We start from the raw sequence: 15,457 nt of genomic DNA, 5'->3' as shown, positions 1-15,457 counted from the left end.
TAGTATAGTATCATCTTTTTATTCAGTTTAGTCACGATTTCTCAATGTGCGGTTCTTTTGCCAATCGGTTGTGCGGCCAGACTTACACTACATGGCCAGAAGTATGTGGACACCTGCCTTGTCTCGTACCAAAATCATGGTCATTAATATGGAGTTGGTCCCGTCTTTGCTGCTATAACAGCCTCCACTCTTCTAGGGAGGCTTTCCACTAGATGTTGGAACATTGCTGCGGGGACTAGCTTCCATTCAGCCACACGCATTAGTGAGGTCGGGCACTGATATTGGGCGATTAGGCCTGGCTCGCAGTTGGCATTCCAATTCATCCTAAAGCTGTTCAATGTCGTTGAGGTCAGGGGTCTGTGCAGGCCAGTCAAGTTCTTCCACACTGATCTCGACAAACCATTTCTGTATGGACTTCACTTTATGCATGGGGGCATTGTCATTCTGAAACAGGATAGGGCCTTCCACAAATTGAAAACACAGAATCGTCTAGAATGTCATTGTATGCTGTAGTATTAAGATTTCCTTCACTGGAACTAAGGGGCCTAGCCCAAACCATAAAAAACAGCCCCAGACCATTATTCCTCCTCCACCAAACTTTACAGTTGGCACGATGCATTCGGGCAGGTAGCGTTCTCCTGTCATCCACCATACCCAGATTTGTTTGGCTTCTCAGTCCAGAGAACGCATTTCCACTGCTCCAGAGTCCAATGGCCTCGAGTTTTATACCACTCCAGCCGACTCTTGCTATTGCGCATGATGATCTTAGGCTTGTGTGCAGCTGCTCGGCCATGGAAACCCATTTCATGAAGCTCCCAACGAACAGTTATTGTGCTGGCGTTGCTTCCAGAGGCAGTTTGGAACTCGGTAGTGAGTGTTGCAACAGAGGACAAACGATTTAAACACGCTACTTGTTCAGCACACTGCGGCCCCGTTCTGTGAGTTTTTGTGGCTTACCACTTCATGTATCAGCCGTTTTTGCGCCTAGACGTTTCCACTTCACAATAACCGCACTTACCGGGGCAGCTCTAGCAGTGCCCCGTCGCCATGTTGAAAGTCACAGAGCGCTTCAATATGGGCCATTTTACTGCTAATGTTTGTCTATGGAGATTGCATGACTGTGTTCCTCGATTTTGTAAACCTGTCAGCAACGGGTGTGGCTGAAATTTCAAAATCCACTTATTTGAAGGGGTGTCCACAACACTTTTGGTTACTACATGATGCCATATGTGTTATTTCATAGTTTTGATGTCTTCACTATTATTTTACAATGTAGAAAATAGTAAAAATAACGAAAAACCCTTGAATGAGTAGGTGTGTCAACTTTTGACTGGTACTGTACATTATCAAACATTTCACATGTTCTCCAGATACTAACTGGTAGCACTTGGTGGTCTATAGCAGCTTCCTTTAGGTGAGGCAGATGAACCTGTAGCCATATTTCTTCAACAGTATTTAACATGATATCTTCTCTAAGCTTTACAGGAATGTGGTTATGAATATAGACCGCACCACCACCATTGACATTTGTCTTTTCTGTAGATGTTATAACCATGTATTGCTACCACTGTATCATGTTGTACACCTTTTTAGTTCTCATTAAATTATTTCAATATTTGTACGTGAATTCCTACAATTTATAGTTGGTTTGAGCTTTTATGTCTTGAAAATTTGGAGCTAATGGAATTTTAACATTTTCCCATGTACATTGTGTAATTTACTGATGGTCCCTGACTATCCCCATAGTGATGTCCAAAGTCAACCCAAATTTTCCACATGCATTACGATTGGGTCGCATGCATCTGCACTCGGAATTGATTACTTTTCAGCTGACAGCTGTGGGCAGGTTTGAAACAAACCCAACCTGAATTTACATTGTGATGCAGTCACGACCTCAAGTCTCACAGAACTCCAAAATTATCCTATTTACACATAGTATATTTTCACAGTAGAATAAATGTTTGGCTCATATTGATGTCACATAGGCTGTTTTCATCGTTTTTTAAAAGTCTTAAGCCATTTGGGGGGGATACTAAGTTAACATATGGAATTGTTTGAAGATGTTTTCTTTATTTCTTTAACCCATATTTTACCAGGTAAGTTGACTGAGAACACGTTCTCATTTACAGGAACAGCCTGGGGAATAGTTACAGGAGAGATGAATGAGCCAATTGTAAGCTGGGGATGATTAGGTGACTGTGATGGTCAGATTGGGAATTTAGCTAGGACACCGGGGTTAACACCCCTACTCTTACAATAAGTGCCATGGGATCTTTAGTGACCACAGAGAGTCAAGACACCCATTTAACGTCCCATCCGAAAGACAGCACCCTACACAGGGCAATATCCCCAATCACTGCCCTGGGGCATTGGGATATTTTTTTCAACCAGAGGAAAGGGTGCCTACTGGAGGCCCTTCAGCACCACTTCCAGCAGCATCTGGTCTTCCAAACAGGACCAACCCTGCTTAGCTTCAGAAGCAAGCCAGCAGTGGGAGGCAGGGTGGTATGCTGCTGGCTATACCATGGCCATTCCATAGATCATTTATCTATTTGATTTGGAATTTTACGACCTCTTTAAGGTATGCCCCCAAAATATTTACTACTATAGCCAATAGAAATGCACTGAATAACACATGCATAAATTGGGAAAAAATAATAAGGGTTGAAAGGTCTGTCCTATATCTAGGAGATTTTTTAAAAAAGCTCAGGAAATATACAGTGCATTTGGAAAGTATTCAGACCCCTTCCCCTTTTCCACGTTTCATTACGTTATAGCCTTATTCTAAAATGGATTAAATGAAATATTCTTAATCTACACACAATACCCCAAAATGACAAGGTGAAAACAGGTTCACATTTTTTGCATATTTAAAAAAAGAAAAACAGATACCTTATTTACATAAGTATTCAGACCCTTTGCTATGAGACTCGAAATTTAACTCCAGTGCATCCTGTTTCCATTGATCATCCTTGAGATGTTTCTACAACTTCATTGGAGTCCACCTGTGGTAAATTCAATTGATTGGACATGATTTGGAAAGGCACACCCCTATCTATATAAGGTCCCACAGTTGACAGTGCATGTCTGAGTAAAAACCAAGCCATGAGGTCGAAGGAATTGTCTGTAGAGCTCCGAGACAGGATTGTGTCAAGGCATAGATCTGGATAGGGTACCAAAAAATGTCTGCAGCATGGAAGTTCCTCAAGAACACAATGGCCTCCATCATTTTCAATAGAAGAAGTTTGGAACCACCAAGACTCTTCCTAGAGCTGGCCACCCGGCTAAACTGAGCTATCGGGGAGAAGGAAGGGCCTTGGTCAGGGAGGTGACCAAGAACCCAATGATCACTCTGACAGGAGCTCCAGAGTTCCTCTGTGGAGATGGGAGAACCTTCCAGAAGGACAACCATCTCGGCAGCACTCCACCTATCAGGCCTTTTGGTAGAGTGGCCAGACGGAAGCCACTCCTCAGTAAAAGGCACGACATCCCACTTTGAGTTTGCCAAAAGGAACCTGAAGACTCTTAGACCATGAGAAACAAGATTCTCTTGACTCATGAAACCAAGATTGAACTCTTTGGCCTGAATACCAAGCGTCACGTCTGGAAAAAACCTTGGCACCATCCCTACATTAAACCGTGGTGGCTGCTGTGGGGATGTTTTTCAGTGGCAGGGACTGGAAGACTAGTCAGGATCGAAAGAAAGATGAATGGTGCAAAGTACAGAGAGATCCTTGATGAAAACCTGCTCCAGAGCACTCAGGACCTCAGACTAGGGCGATGGTTCAACTTCCAACTGGACATCGACTCTAAGCACACAGCCAAGACAACACAGGAGTGGCTTCGGGAATGTCCATGAGTGGCCCAGCCAGAGCCCGGACTTGAACCCGATCAAAATTCTCTTAAGAGGCCTGAAAATAGCTGTGCAGCAAAGCTCCCCATCCAACCTGACAAAGCTTGAGAGGATCTGCAGAGAAGAATGACCGTCATTATAGGCCATCATTGTAAATAAGAATTTGTTCTTAACCTTTATTTAACTAGGCAAGTCAGTTAAGTAAAATCAAAATGGGAGAAACATCCCAAGTACAGGTGTGCCAAGCTTTTAGTGTCATACCCAAGAAGACTCAGGCCTGTAATCGCTGCCAAAGGTGCTTCAACAAAGTACTGAGTAAAGGGTCGGAATACTTATGTAAATGTGCAGTTTTTTATTTTAAATACTTTTGCAAAAATGTCAATCTGTTTTTGCTTTGTCATTATGGGCTATTGTGTGTGTGTGTGACTTTTTGAAATCCATTTTAGGCTGTAGTGTAAAAAATGTGGGAAAAGTCAAGGGGTTGAATACTTTACAAATGCACTGTATATATTTTTTGGGACGCATATTCAAGCCCTTATTTTTGTATTAGTTTGTTGGCCAAACGTTTTTGTGAGAAGACCGACTTTCGGGCTGTCTCATGGTCTGACAAACACCGCTGTAGCTCAGCCACCTCCCACAGCAGATGCGGAAGGCCAACAATGGCGGATGCGGTGGATTGAGATGCAGCCCATGCATATCTCTGGCTTAAACTGCTGGATTTTGATGTGGATTTTTTTTAAATGATGTTACTTAGATTGACGCACGGGTACATCAAGACTCTCTTAAGGATTTTAATGAATTAGGCTAGCCAACAAACTTGTGAAGTCTTAGAAGTCATAATCTGTCAATATTTTTGTATATCAACAGGTTCACCTATAAAGAGAAAGAGAGAAAAAACATTGGCTAACGAGTCATGTCAAAGGTAAAACTGGTCATATGTTTGATGGCAATATGTAGGCTTTGAGGTGCATGGATTCAATGTAGCGTTGCTTCGAGTAGAATTACAATTACCTAAAAAAAAAAAAGAACTATGTATGCAATGGGTGACCAGCCCTCCTGGAGAGATATTGAATATGCAGGCTTATGCTCCAACCCCATTGTTACACACCTGTTTCAACTAATCAAGGTCTTGGGGAACATCTAACTAGTCAAATCAGGTGTGCTAGGTTGTAGCGGAAGCCTGCTGAACGGTACCCGTCCAGAAGGAAAGTTGGTCAACGCTGTTGTAAGCTTTGAAACACATATTTGAAGTTGTGTTGAATAACTCTGACATCTATCCTTCTGTCTTGGTTCTCTTTGTGTACTCTGTAGCCTGGGCCTGTCCCTTCTGTCATCTCCAGATTCATCATATGAGTGTTACTCCGTGAACCCAGTGACGGGATCCCCCAGCTCCTGCCGCCGGAGCCCCCGCCTCCTCAACAACGGCTACTACGTTCTGACTGAGGACAGCTACACCTGGGATGACGAGGGCAATGTCTCTCTCACCCCCTCCAAAATCAAACTGTCCTACAAAGAGAATCTAGTCAGGTCAGTTGTTCCAAAGAGGCATGCCACGTTGAATCCAGAACTGAGAAAACTATTATGTCAAATACTTTTTCTGTGCAAATACTTGGTTTGCCAGATGCAATGGAACCAATAGAATAGTCCCAGAAGTGCAAACTTTGAGCTAAATCAAGTATACCTCAGTATTTGACCTAGGTCTGGTTGAATGTCAGTCACTAATAGACATCGTTTAGCTAGCATTCATGAATAAGTATGAAAGCTCAACTCTGAGGTGTATATAGCTTAAAATGTAGAACGACTATGGGTATTAAATAACAGTGAATATAATTGAAAAGGCAAACATAAGTCCTAACTCCAACATGCTGTTGCAGGTTTTGTCAACATGTGCCTTTGCTCTGAACTGTAGCAAACCACATTGGTGTCATGGTCGGAAATGTTCTCCCCATCGTTATGCAGCTCTTGACAGTGGGTTCAGATTTCTGTTTGGGGGTGGATAACCATGCCGGTCTGTGTTCAAACACAAGCCCTGTTTATAGGGATGAGGTCATGGATTAGCCTATTTGAGAGAGCTGCACGGAAAATGTGAGGCTGGTTCGTCCTATAAATTGGAGCTCGTAAGTCAAGTCAACCGTTTGCGTTGCTAAGAGATTCTAGTCAGTGCCATTTTGCTCTTAAAATGAAAAACATCAATGCCTTGCAGGCATTTGGTTAAAAGACTTAACATTTATACATTTGACTGCATAATCATGCTGTCATTTTATTTGAAAGCCTATGATACACTAAATAATTTATTGGTGTTCCCGTGGAATTATGTAATAGAGATTTGTTCAGAGATACATTTTCACATGGCATGGTTAAGCCACTGGTTTGGTGGGCTTTTTATTATTACTACTGTGACAATACAGTATCACGATACCCAATGGTCCTTTCAGAACCTGCTTTTGGTAAAATATTGTATTATGTGCCATTTAGCAGAAAAGATGATCCCAACCAACATTGTGTGCTCTATAACTTCAAAAACAAACCACTTTGGTGTCATGGTCGGAAGGCTAGGGATAATATGAGATACCACGCGAGCTTTGGTGTCGTGGTCGGAAGGCTAGGGATAGTATGAGATACCACGCCAGCTTTGGTGTCGTGGTCGGAAGGCTAGGGATAGTATGAGATACCACGCCAGCTTTGGTGTCGTGGTCGGAAGGCTAGGGATAGTATGAGATACCACGCCAGCTTTGGTGTCGTGGTCGGAAGGCTAGGGATAGTATGAGATACCACGCCAGCTTTGGTGTCGTGGTCGGAAGGCTAGGGATAGTATGAGATACCACGCCAGCTTTGGTGTCGTGGTCGGAAGGCTAGGGATAGTATGAGATACCACGCCAGCTTTGGTGTCGTGGTCGGAAGGCTAGGGATAGTATGAGATACCACGCGAGCTTTGGTGTCGTGGTCGCAAGGCTAGGGATAGTATGAGATACCACGCAAGCTTTGGCAGCTCTCATATTCAATACATATAGGACATCAGCCAATTGATAAGAACCTTGCTCAAAGGGACAATAACAATACCCTTTACAAGTCACTACGCAAACATGACAAGTTACATGAAATAAGTACATGAAACATAAGGCAGTTTTAGTTAGGATATGTCTACAGAATTTTTTGTTGAGTCTGTCATACTAAGTGTCGTGACAACATTATTTATTATTACTGTGATCACAGATGCAATATAAAGAAACACATTAGGAATATTATTAAGAACATTAGTCTTTTACACATTTGTTGACATTGTCCTGATAAAAAAGTATGACGTATGTTATGTTTTCCTCCCCTTAGAATCTTCAGACGCAGGCGGAAGGCCCGCCGCTCTCTAGCTAGTCTGTTTAGTGACATGACTGAGACGTGTCAGTCATGGCTGGATGAGAAAGTGTTCGGAGGGGTGCGTCTCCCACCACTTGCAGAGTCCTCCTGGATGGAGCATAGCACCACCGATTTGGACACCAGCTGCAGCTTCACTTATGGTAAGGCCTGCTATGCTATGTCTGTGTGGGAGGCACTTGACGGCCAACTGTTGTGAAACTTAAGCAATGTTGCACTTATTTCATGTAATTTTGGCCATGTTTATGCATGGACTTGTTGTTGTCCCCTTAAGCAAGGTTCTCATCAATTGGCTGCTGTCTTATACAGTGCCTTCGGAAAGTATTCAGACCCCTTGACTTTTTCAAGATTTTGTTACGTTTCAGCCTTGTTCTAAAATTGATTTATTTTTATTTTTATCCTCAGCAATCTACATACAATACCCCATAATGACAAAGCGAACAGTTGAAAAAAAAAAGTTTTTTTGCAAATGTATTAAACAGATACCTTATTGAGAAATAAGATTCTCTTTTCTAATGAAACCAAGATTGAATTCTTTGCCTTGAATGCCAAGCGTCACATCTGGAGGACACTTGGCACTATCCCTACGGTGAAGCGTGGTGGAAGAATCATGCTGTGGGGATGTTTTTCAGTGGCAGGGACTGGGAGACTAGTCAGGATCGAGGGAAAGATGAACGGAGCAAAGTACAGAGAGATCCTTGATGAAAACCTGCTCCAGAGAGCGCTGGGCCAGAGAGCGCTGGGCCAAAGGTTCACCTTCCAACAGGACAATGACCCTAAACACACAGCCAGACAACGCAAGAGTGGCTTCGGGAAAAGTCTCGGAAGGTCCTTAAGTGTCCCAGCCAGAGCCCGGACTTGAACCCAATCAAACATGTCTGGAGAGACCTGAAAATAGCTGTGCAGCAACCTGACAGAGCTTGAGAGGATCTGCATAGAAGAATGGGAGAAACTCTCCAAATACAGGTGTGCCAAGCTTGTAGCGTCATACCTAAGAAGACTCAATGCTGTAATCGCTGCTGAAGGTGCTTCAACAAAGTACTGAGTAAAGGGTCTGAATACTTTGTAAATGTGTTTTTATTTTTCATAATTTAGTAACAATTTATAAACCTGTTTTGGCTTTGTCATTACAGGATAGTGTGTAGATTGATGAGGACAAAACAATTTAATCAATTTTAGAATTGTAACAAAATGTGGAAAAAGTGAAGGGGTCTGAATACTTTCGAAGGCACTGTATGTATACAATATGAGCGCTGCCAAAGCTCACATGGTATCTCATATTATCATCCCTAGACTGCTTCGAGGGTATACCACACCAACCTTGAATAGATGCGTGAAGCTAACAACCTTCCTCTGCTTTAGTCGTGTCTCCTTTGCCATTCCAGATGACAGTGAGATCATTTCCATGTCCACGAAGTTGGCTCACGAGCCCATGCTACAGGAGGAGATCGTCACGGAGACCTGCGTCCACCAGGAGCATTTCGGCCAACCCCTGGGTGGCCTTCTGGATGTCCCGCCCCCCTCAGCCTTCCTCTCCAATAGCTGTTGTCCCCCTAAACCCCAGCCAGCAGGTGAGCTGCAGTCCATTGTTATCTCATTATCTACTCTCTTCTGTGTATTCTCAAATGTTTAACTGTTGTGTATATCATTATAGATCAAGCTCCCCCTCTCACCTCAACAATACTAGATGAATAGAGGAGAGGAGGTTCCATTGGGTTTCTGTCAGTTTTGTTAAAATATTTATGCATTTCAGATTTTCCCATGGTGAAAGCTCTCCTCATCATTCTCATGGTCTTTATCTTCTCTGCTGTATTTTCAAGGTAAGCCATCAGTATAAAGGTGTATGGGGTGGCATTAACTTTTTAACCGAATATTGAAATAACCAGCATAAAATATTTGGACAATTTAGGAAAGTAAACAGTATATACCTCCTTCATTGTGAATTATTTGATGAAAGCACCCTTAAAGATGTTCTCTTGTATAGAATACCTGCTAACCTAAACTATTTCATTCTTTTTCAGGTGTCTGTTGTGGGGACTGATGATGGCATTCACCACATTTATATTGATAATGATATATCTATGTAAGTATACCTCTAGTGTATTCAGTGTGGCTTTTGAAACAAATTTCAATGGTGTTTTAAAAAATTTGACCATTAATTTAATGCATTGCCTTTTCTCCAGTCGTCTCACAGTCTGGGCCCATGGGCAAGTGGAGAAAAGCGAAGACCGAGGTGAGTCATATTCTCAAATATTAAATTACATTTCTTTTGACCTCAGGCAACCACATGTTTTATATTAACGTGGTCAATAACTTTGTTCTTAATTTTTGTTCCAGGATATTACATCAAAAAATGAGTAGATGAAAGCTGTGTGTACACACACACACACTTCTGTTTACTCATGAAATGAATCTATGATAATGAAAAGGGTGGATGTGGACCACAAGAAAAAGACTAATGGAGATTCTTACATTTCATTAGATAAATGCGTGTAGATTGCACGTGCACATAATGTAACATGAGTTCCATTAATCTGGTCATAAAAACAGGTAATTGGGCTCAATTGAGCAGGTATAGGGTGACACTGGTCATGCAAAAATGAGCACAGATCAGTGGAATTAAATACAATAAAACGCATAATCAAAAGCAATTTCGTTTGAAACTCCAAAGATGTGCGTTAGGAGAAGATCATTTAACTGTATTTTTGTAAGCTACGATGCACGTGGCGATGCATTGCGTATTTGGAACTTGTATTGGATAATATGCCGTCCAGACTATTTGAAATGCTAGTTATTTTGCTCACTGATCACTGCCATTTGCTTGTCCAAGATGTTTCCCATAATCCTGAATATAAAAATAAGTCAGTAATATTTACATCATATATTATGCACACACCGTTTTTAATATATTCTTCAAATACCTGAATTGATATTGTTGATCTTGGGTTTTTTAGGGCTGTCCAATGTTACTTATTTTCTAGCTTCCAGTATTTTGAATACAATTGCAGGGCCATTAAAGTAGCAGTGGCTTGCAGTCTGAGACCTGTTTTTTCCTCACAAAAATGACAGCTGCAACTTTTAATCTGAATAGAAGCAAATGGAAATACAACATGCTAAGTGCCTTCTTTAGCTTAGCCTAGCTTAGCTAATAGCATGCTGTGCCTGCTAAACAAAACAGGGCTACATATCAGTAGGCAGTAGACTGCGGAATCCTTAAGCGCAATCAGATATAGTTAAAATACAGGGAAGTGACAGAAAATGCTGCTGGAAAAGAAAACTGTGTGAGGATGCCTTTCCGCTCATGGTAGTGCCGAAATGTGTATTTAAATGTTTGTATTCAAGGAATATGGGGAGGAGGTGGTCATTTTCATAATACTCATAATATTAGCTGCCTCTTTGTGGTTATCCACAACCACTTATCTGCGGATCGAAATAATGGAATGTGAATGTTGCGATTGAGTATAATGACGGCGGCAAAGAATAAAACAATCGCCCCCTCCCTTTATTTGGCTCATTAAATGGTACAATGTTGAGTATGTAATGGCATTGAAGGTTGAGTAATTATGGTTGTTTATCAACCCAGAAGGAAAGTGTGTTTTCTGTCAGGAAAAGGAACAGGGCACAGCAAGTAGCTGAATAAAGTTAATATTGTATAGCTTTATAAAGTTGAAATATGAGTCATGTTTGGACCTCAAACTACAGCAAGATGTTTTGAGAATCTAAAGAAAATAGGTGATTTGTACTTTAATAATTAGTTAATTTTGTACTGTACATCTCAACTCGCCATTCTTTGTATAAATTGGATGTTGTTGGTCCTTTAGAAAAGCTGTATTTGATTGTCTCCATATATGTACTGTTTGTCCAGACGAAAGTGACTTGAGAAGTATTGCTGTATTTATTCACTCCAAATGCCAAATCTGAATGATTACTCCAAATGAGACAATTCTCTGACCAGAAAGTGTTAAATCACCAATACTTCATCAATAAGCCAAAATGAATATGAAAAAAGGTTTTGCCGGTAGACACCATTTTATTGATAGTTTATTGTAAACAAAAGCTAATGTACATACTACAGTATATGTAGACAACATGGCTGTTATTTCTTTGTAATATTCATGATTTATTGGCATATACTGAATGTACTTTACAAGACCTTGAGATTTAAGTAATTTCCTATTGTGTGCATAAAACATGTTTGGTCACCTTTACATAAACCAGTTTGACATGTGACTTTTTTTTAAACAATTTTTATTGCTTTGATACTCAATTAGTTTCCACATTTTCAAAGAAGTGTGGTTCTTGTATGCATGTTTGTCTTTTGCACTCACATTGAATGCATTCTAACAAATGGATGTAACTGAAAATGTAATCAATGTCTGTTGTACTGTTTTTATATTCTTTAATAGTTAATGAGCTATGTTGCACTGAAATGTTCATCTTTTCTAACAGATTTGTAAAATAGTTCAACCCAATTGGCTTATACAACTTTTATTAAATGTAATTTTTTATAGTTGTCCAAGTATGTGACTTTTATTTTTAAGATTCGATATTTTCAGTGCATTTTCAGGATCTATGGAAATATTCTGTTTCTGATGCGAGTCTATAACGTGACCGTGAAATGTATCGTGAATGACTTGTCAGTGTTCAAACCACTGAACACTTTCTGCACCAGCTGAGGAGTAGAGACTTAGATTGATAGGGGAGTAAATATTTCATTGACTGTAAGAGGCCTTCATGTAGCAGTGAGCCTGTGCAACATCCATCCATTCAATTTGACTGGCTCTTTTAGGAACCCTATTAATCATGACTACACCATGCTCGTATTATTGTCAAAAATAAATAATAACTGTCTGGTTAATACACTATTACAAAATTTGCACCATGAAAGTTATTTGTTTGACAATACCACTTACACGTCTACAAACCACTTACATCTACAAACTATCACTATTTTCCTCAAATGAGGCACTGTCATGTCAGAGGATGAGTGACTAACAACAACGATAGTTACAAAAACACAAGTGTAAGGAATCATTTTTGGACTATAAAGTCCCTCAGTCAAACACCTGATTCCTTTGCAGGTTGACGATTATTGGGATGACTGTTGTCCTGGAGGCACAGTTAAGCAATTTCCACTAGACGGGCCAGCTGCAAAATCAAAATTGGCTATATACAGTGCATTCGGGAAGTATTCAGACCCCTTCCCTTTTTTCACAGTTTGTTAAGTGACAGCCTTATTCTAAAATGGATTAAAATAAAATTGTCCCTCAATCTACACACAATACCCCATAATGACAAAGGTGAACAGGTTTTTAGACATTTTTGCAAATAAGAAATGGCTTATTTACATAATTATTCAGACCCTTTGCTATGAGACTCAAAATTGAGCTCAGGTGCATCCTGTCTCCACTGATCATCCTTGATGTTTCTACAACTTGCAAACATTTCTAAAAACCTGTTTATGCTTTGTCATTATTGGGTATTGTGTGTAGATCGAGGGGGGGGGACAATTTAATCGAATTTAGAATATGGCTAATGTAACAATGTGGAAAAAGTCAAGGGGTCTGAAGACTTTCCGAATGCACTGTATATTGTACAAATTGTTTTTGTTTTAGCTTTTTGGTCTTAATTTAAGTTTAGTGTTTGGTTTAAAAAGCTGATTTTATGACTGTGGCTGACTACCCTGCAGAGCTGCCTCCAGTACATGAGTCCTCCCAATAAATGCCAACCTCTGAGTCCCTTTTCTGTTCAAGCTTGGCTGAAGCACGTTTAGGTATGCTTTCACTCATTGAAAAGTTGTTGGTAAAAGTATTTATCCATCGTGAACACTGATGTGTCTGTTGAGGTGATTGGCCGATATGAAAGTCTTCCCACAGTGCAGGCATCTGAACTGCTTACATCCCGTGTGTACGCTCATGTGGACTTTGAGTGAGCCCGACTGTGCGAAGCGCTTGCCGCAGTGGCTGCAGCCGTAGCGTCTCTCCCCCGTGTGAACGCTCTGGTGTCGCTTGAGGTTGCTGGAGTCAGAGAAGCGCTTCCCGCACTGTGCGCAGCTGAACGGCTTCTCCCCGGTATGAACCCTCAGGTGTGTCTTGAGATTCTTCAGACAAGCCAAAGTTTTACCGCAGAAACTACAAATTAACAGCTTACCTGCTGAGACGTCACCATTGTTACTCCCATCATTGTTATGACTGTCATGGGAGACCAAACCATCCGTCATTACCAAAGCATTGGATCCCGTTTCCATGCCTTTTCCTACAGTCCTGTGAGGCTCTAAGGGCAACAGCGCCCTCTGTCTACCGTCCTGGTAAGCTACAGGTTTTTTGTGCTCAGTTATGGAGGGACTCACTTTGTTCATTTCATAGGAAAATCCATTCTCTGAATCCGATTGAGTAGATACAACATCCACATGAGAGTAAGAGCACTCGGGAAGATCAGCCCCAGGACCCTGTGAGCTAAGGGTCCCAAGTTGTCTGTGGGGCTCAAACATCATACAATCAAAGCCCACACTGTTAAGTATTCCATCACCATTTTCCAGTCCTGGGTTTAGAGATCTTTTGTTCACACTCAGGTTATTTGATCCTGGCAGGAGGCTGTTGTCCGTTTCACCACTCACCCATAAACAAGAGCTGGCGTTCTCCTGTTTGCTGATTGGTTGAGCAGCCTCTGTGTCGACGTTGGATTGCCTTTCTCCTCCATCAGCACTGTGATTTAAAGCTCCTATAAAATCAACAAGGCCGTGTGTGAATCACTATAAACTGGATGCTCATCATGAAGTTAATCATCAAAAATCACATCAGTTGAAGGATATGAGCAATTTTAGAGAGATATTGGTATACATTATACAGTATAGTCTATATGAAAGCCAAAACTGACATGAATTCAGTTGTTCTTAAATAAATGTATTAAATTTTATGCCGTATGTAGTTTAACATTGTTGCAATCACTTTACATGACAGTATTCATTTGTCAAGTTATTGGGTCAATAGAAAGGTTCATTCCTTCATATTTATGGGAAAAGGCATAACTGAAAGCATCAGTGTAATGAAGTGTGTATGAAAACACTTTTCCAAAAGGTATAATGAAAACACTTAAGCTTGTCTACCATTTTACTTACCGCTACTCAGTCTCTCCCATTGGTCATGATTCTCCCAGGATTCTTCCCACATCTCCTTTTTGATGGTAGGTGATTTGGGGTTTCTCTCTTCCAACCCTGCAGGCTGTGTAAAATCAGTTGGGATGCCAGATATAACTGGGAATAATCCACTTACTGTGCACAAACTGTGAGAAAATGGTACACCTTACACAGTCAAAGAAAACTGAAAAGATACAACAAGAGCACTAACAGCACAGTAAACAGGTAAAACAACATCGCTTTACTGCAAGATGACCACTAAGCCTAGCTAGGCTAGGTCATTTTTGCTTTCAGACCTAGGTGGTGTTGACAACCATTGTGAAATATTAGGCTGCCTTTTTGAAATATTGTGGGAAAATGAGGCACACCGAGGCAAACGTAAAGCTTACCTTTCTCTGTGTTGTCGTTTGTCCAGTGTCACCTGAGGACTCTCTGTGCCTAAACATGCTGGTAACCAACTGGGAATCAATTGCTCTCTGACATCGTACCTCGCCTAAAATGAGTAGAGGGGAATAGCATGCATCCAGACACAATAGACTTTATTAATGCTGTCTTAAAACCACTCGTTTCTACAATGATGTAACCAATGAATGTAAATGAATTGTTATAACCAGTAAATGTACTGTTTGATGTCCTTTTCGATTCCATGCCAAGGTGAGCTCGACTGTGCGGAAGGACGGAGTTCCCCATTCCCTCTCTCAGAGCACTCGCACTAGACACTTTCATCTCCATCAGCCGTAGTTTTCTCCTCAAAGCTTCATTCTCCTTCTGGCCTCGAGATATCTCCACATGCAGGACGGCATAGCCATTGTCAACAAGCTCGCAGATTTCAGCCACGGCCGCATTAGCCAAAACCTCCATGATGGAGGCTAGCTGAGTGTGAAAAGCAACGGAATTTGCCATTACTAGAGAAAATACTTTCGGGATTGTTAATACGAAGTGTAGAAGAAATAGGCTGTAGAAAAGCATAGATGCCGACGCCTCGAAATCAAATGTAGTTCAGCATCAATAAAATGTAAACAGAGTGCCTATGTTGACCAGGAAGTGTTTTGGATACCTCTCACACTGCGCGTGCGTGGAAATTTCACCTAGTCCTCCTA

General features: G+C 41.1%; 2 protein-coding genes across 4 annotated transcripts in view; one reads left to right on the top strand and one right to left on the bottom strand.

The window, feature by feature from the left end:
* Nucleotides 1-12,087, top strand: part of tmem71 (transmembrane protein 71) — a 26,546-nt gene extending 14,459 nt beyond the window's left edge. The window contains 8 exon segments of one of the 2 annotated variants that reach the window (NM_001173692.1): nucleotides 4,721-4,775; nucleotides 5,165-5,380; nucleotides 7,181-7,365; nucleotides 8,608-8,793; nucleotides 8,976-9,042; nucleotides 9,244-9,305; nucleotides 9,406-9,455; nucleotides 9,560-12,087. In NM_001173692.1, the coding sequence (NP_001167163.1) occupies nucleotides 4,721-4,775; nucleotides 5,165-5,380; nucleotides 7,181-7,365; nucleotides 8,608-8,793; nucleotides 8,976-9,042; nucleotides 9,244-9,305; nucleotides 9,406-9,455; nucleotides 9,560-9,583 (845 nt within the window). In that variant the 3' untranslated portion in view covers nucleotides 9,584-12,087. 2 annotated transcript variants of the gene reach the window in all.
* On the bottom strand, nucleotides 11,226-15,457 carry LOC106568640 (zinc finger protein 135). 2 transcript variants are annotated; one of them, XM_014139130.2, is made up of 4 exons: nucleotides 14,981-15,457; nucleotides 14,747-14,850; nucleotides 14,340-14,442; nucleotides 11,226-13,942 (listed from the first exon to the last, which is right to left on the bottom strand). In XM_014139130.2, the coding sequence occupies exons 1-4, from the start codon at nucleotides 15,324-15,326 to the stop codon at nucleotides 13,035-13,037; spliced, it is 1,461 nt and encodes a 486-aa protein (XP_013994605.1). In that variant the 5' UTR covers nucleotides 15,327-15,457; the 3' UTR covers nucleotides 11,226-13,034. The 2 variants fall into 2 exon arrangements, with proteins under 2 accessions (XP_013994605.1, XP_013994604.1); XM_014139129.2 differs by having other exon boundaries at nucleotides 14,969-15,455.

This window comes from Salmo salar, chromosome ssa14, assembly GCF_905237065.1.
Source record: "Salmo salar chromosome ssa14, Ssal_v3.1, whole genome shotgun sequence".
NCBI lineage: Eukaryota > Metazoa > Chordata > Actinopteri > Salmoniformes > Salmonidae > Salmo > Salmo salar.
The sequence above is the reverse complement of the archived record's forward strand: the minus strand, read 5'-3'. Positions and strand labels throughout refer to the sequence as shown.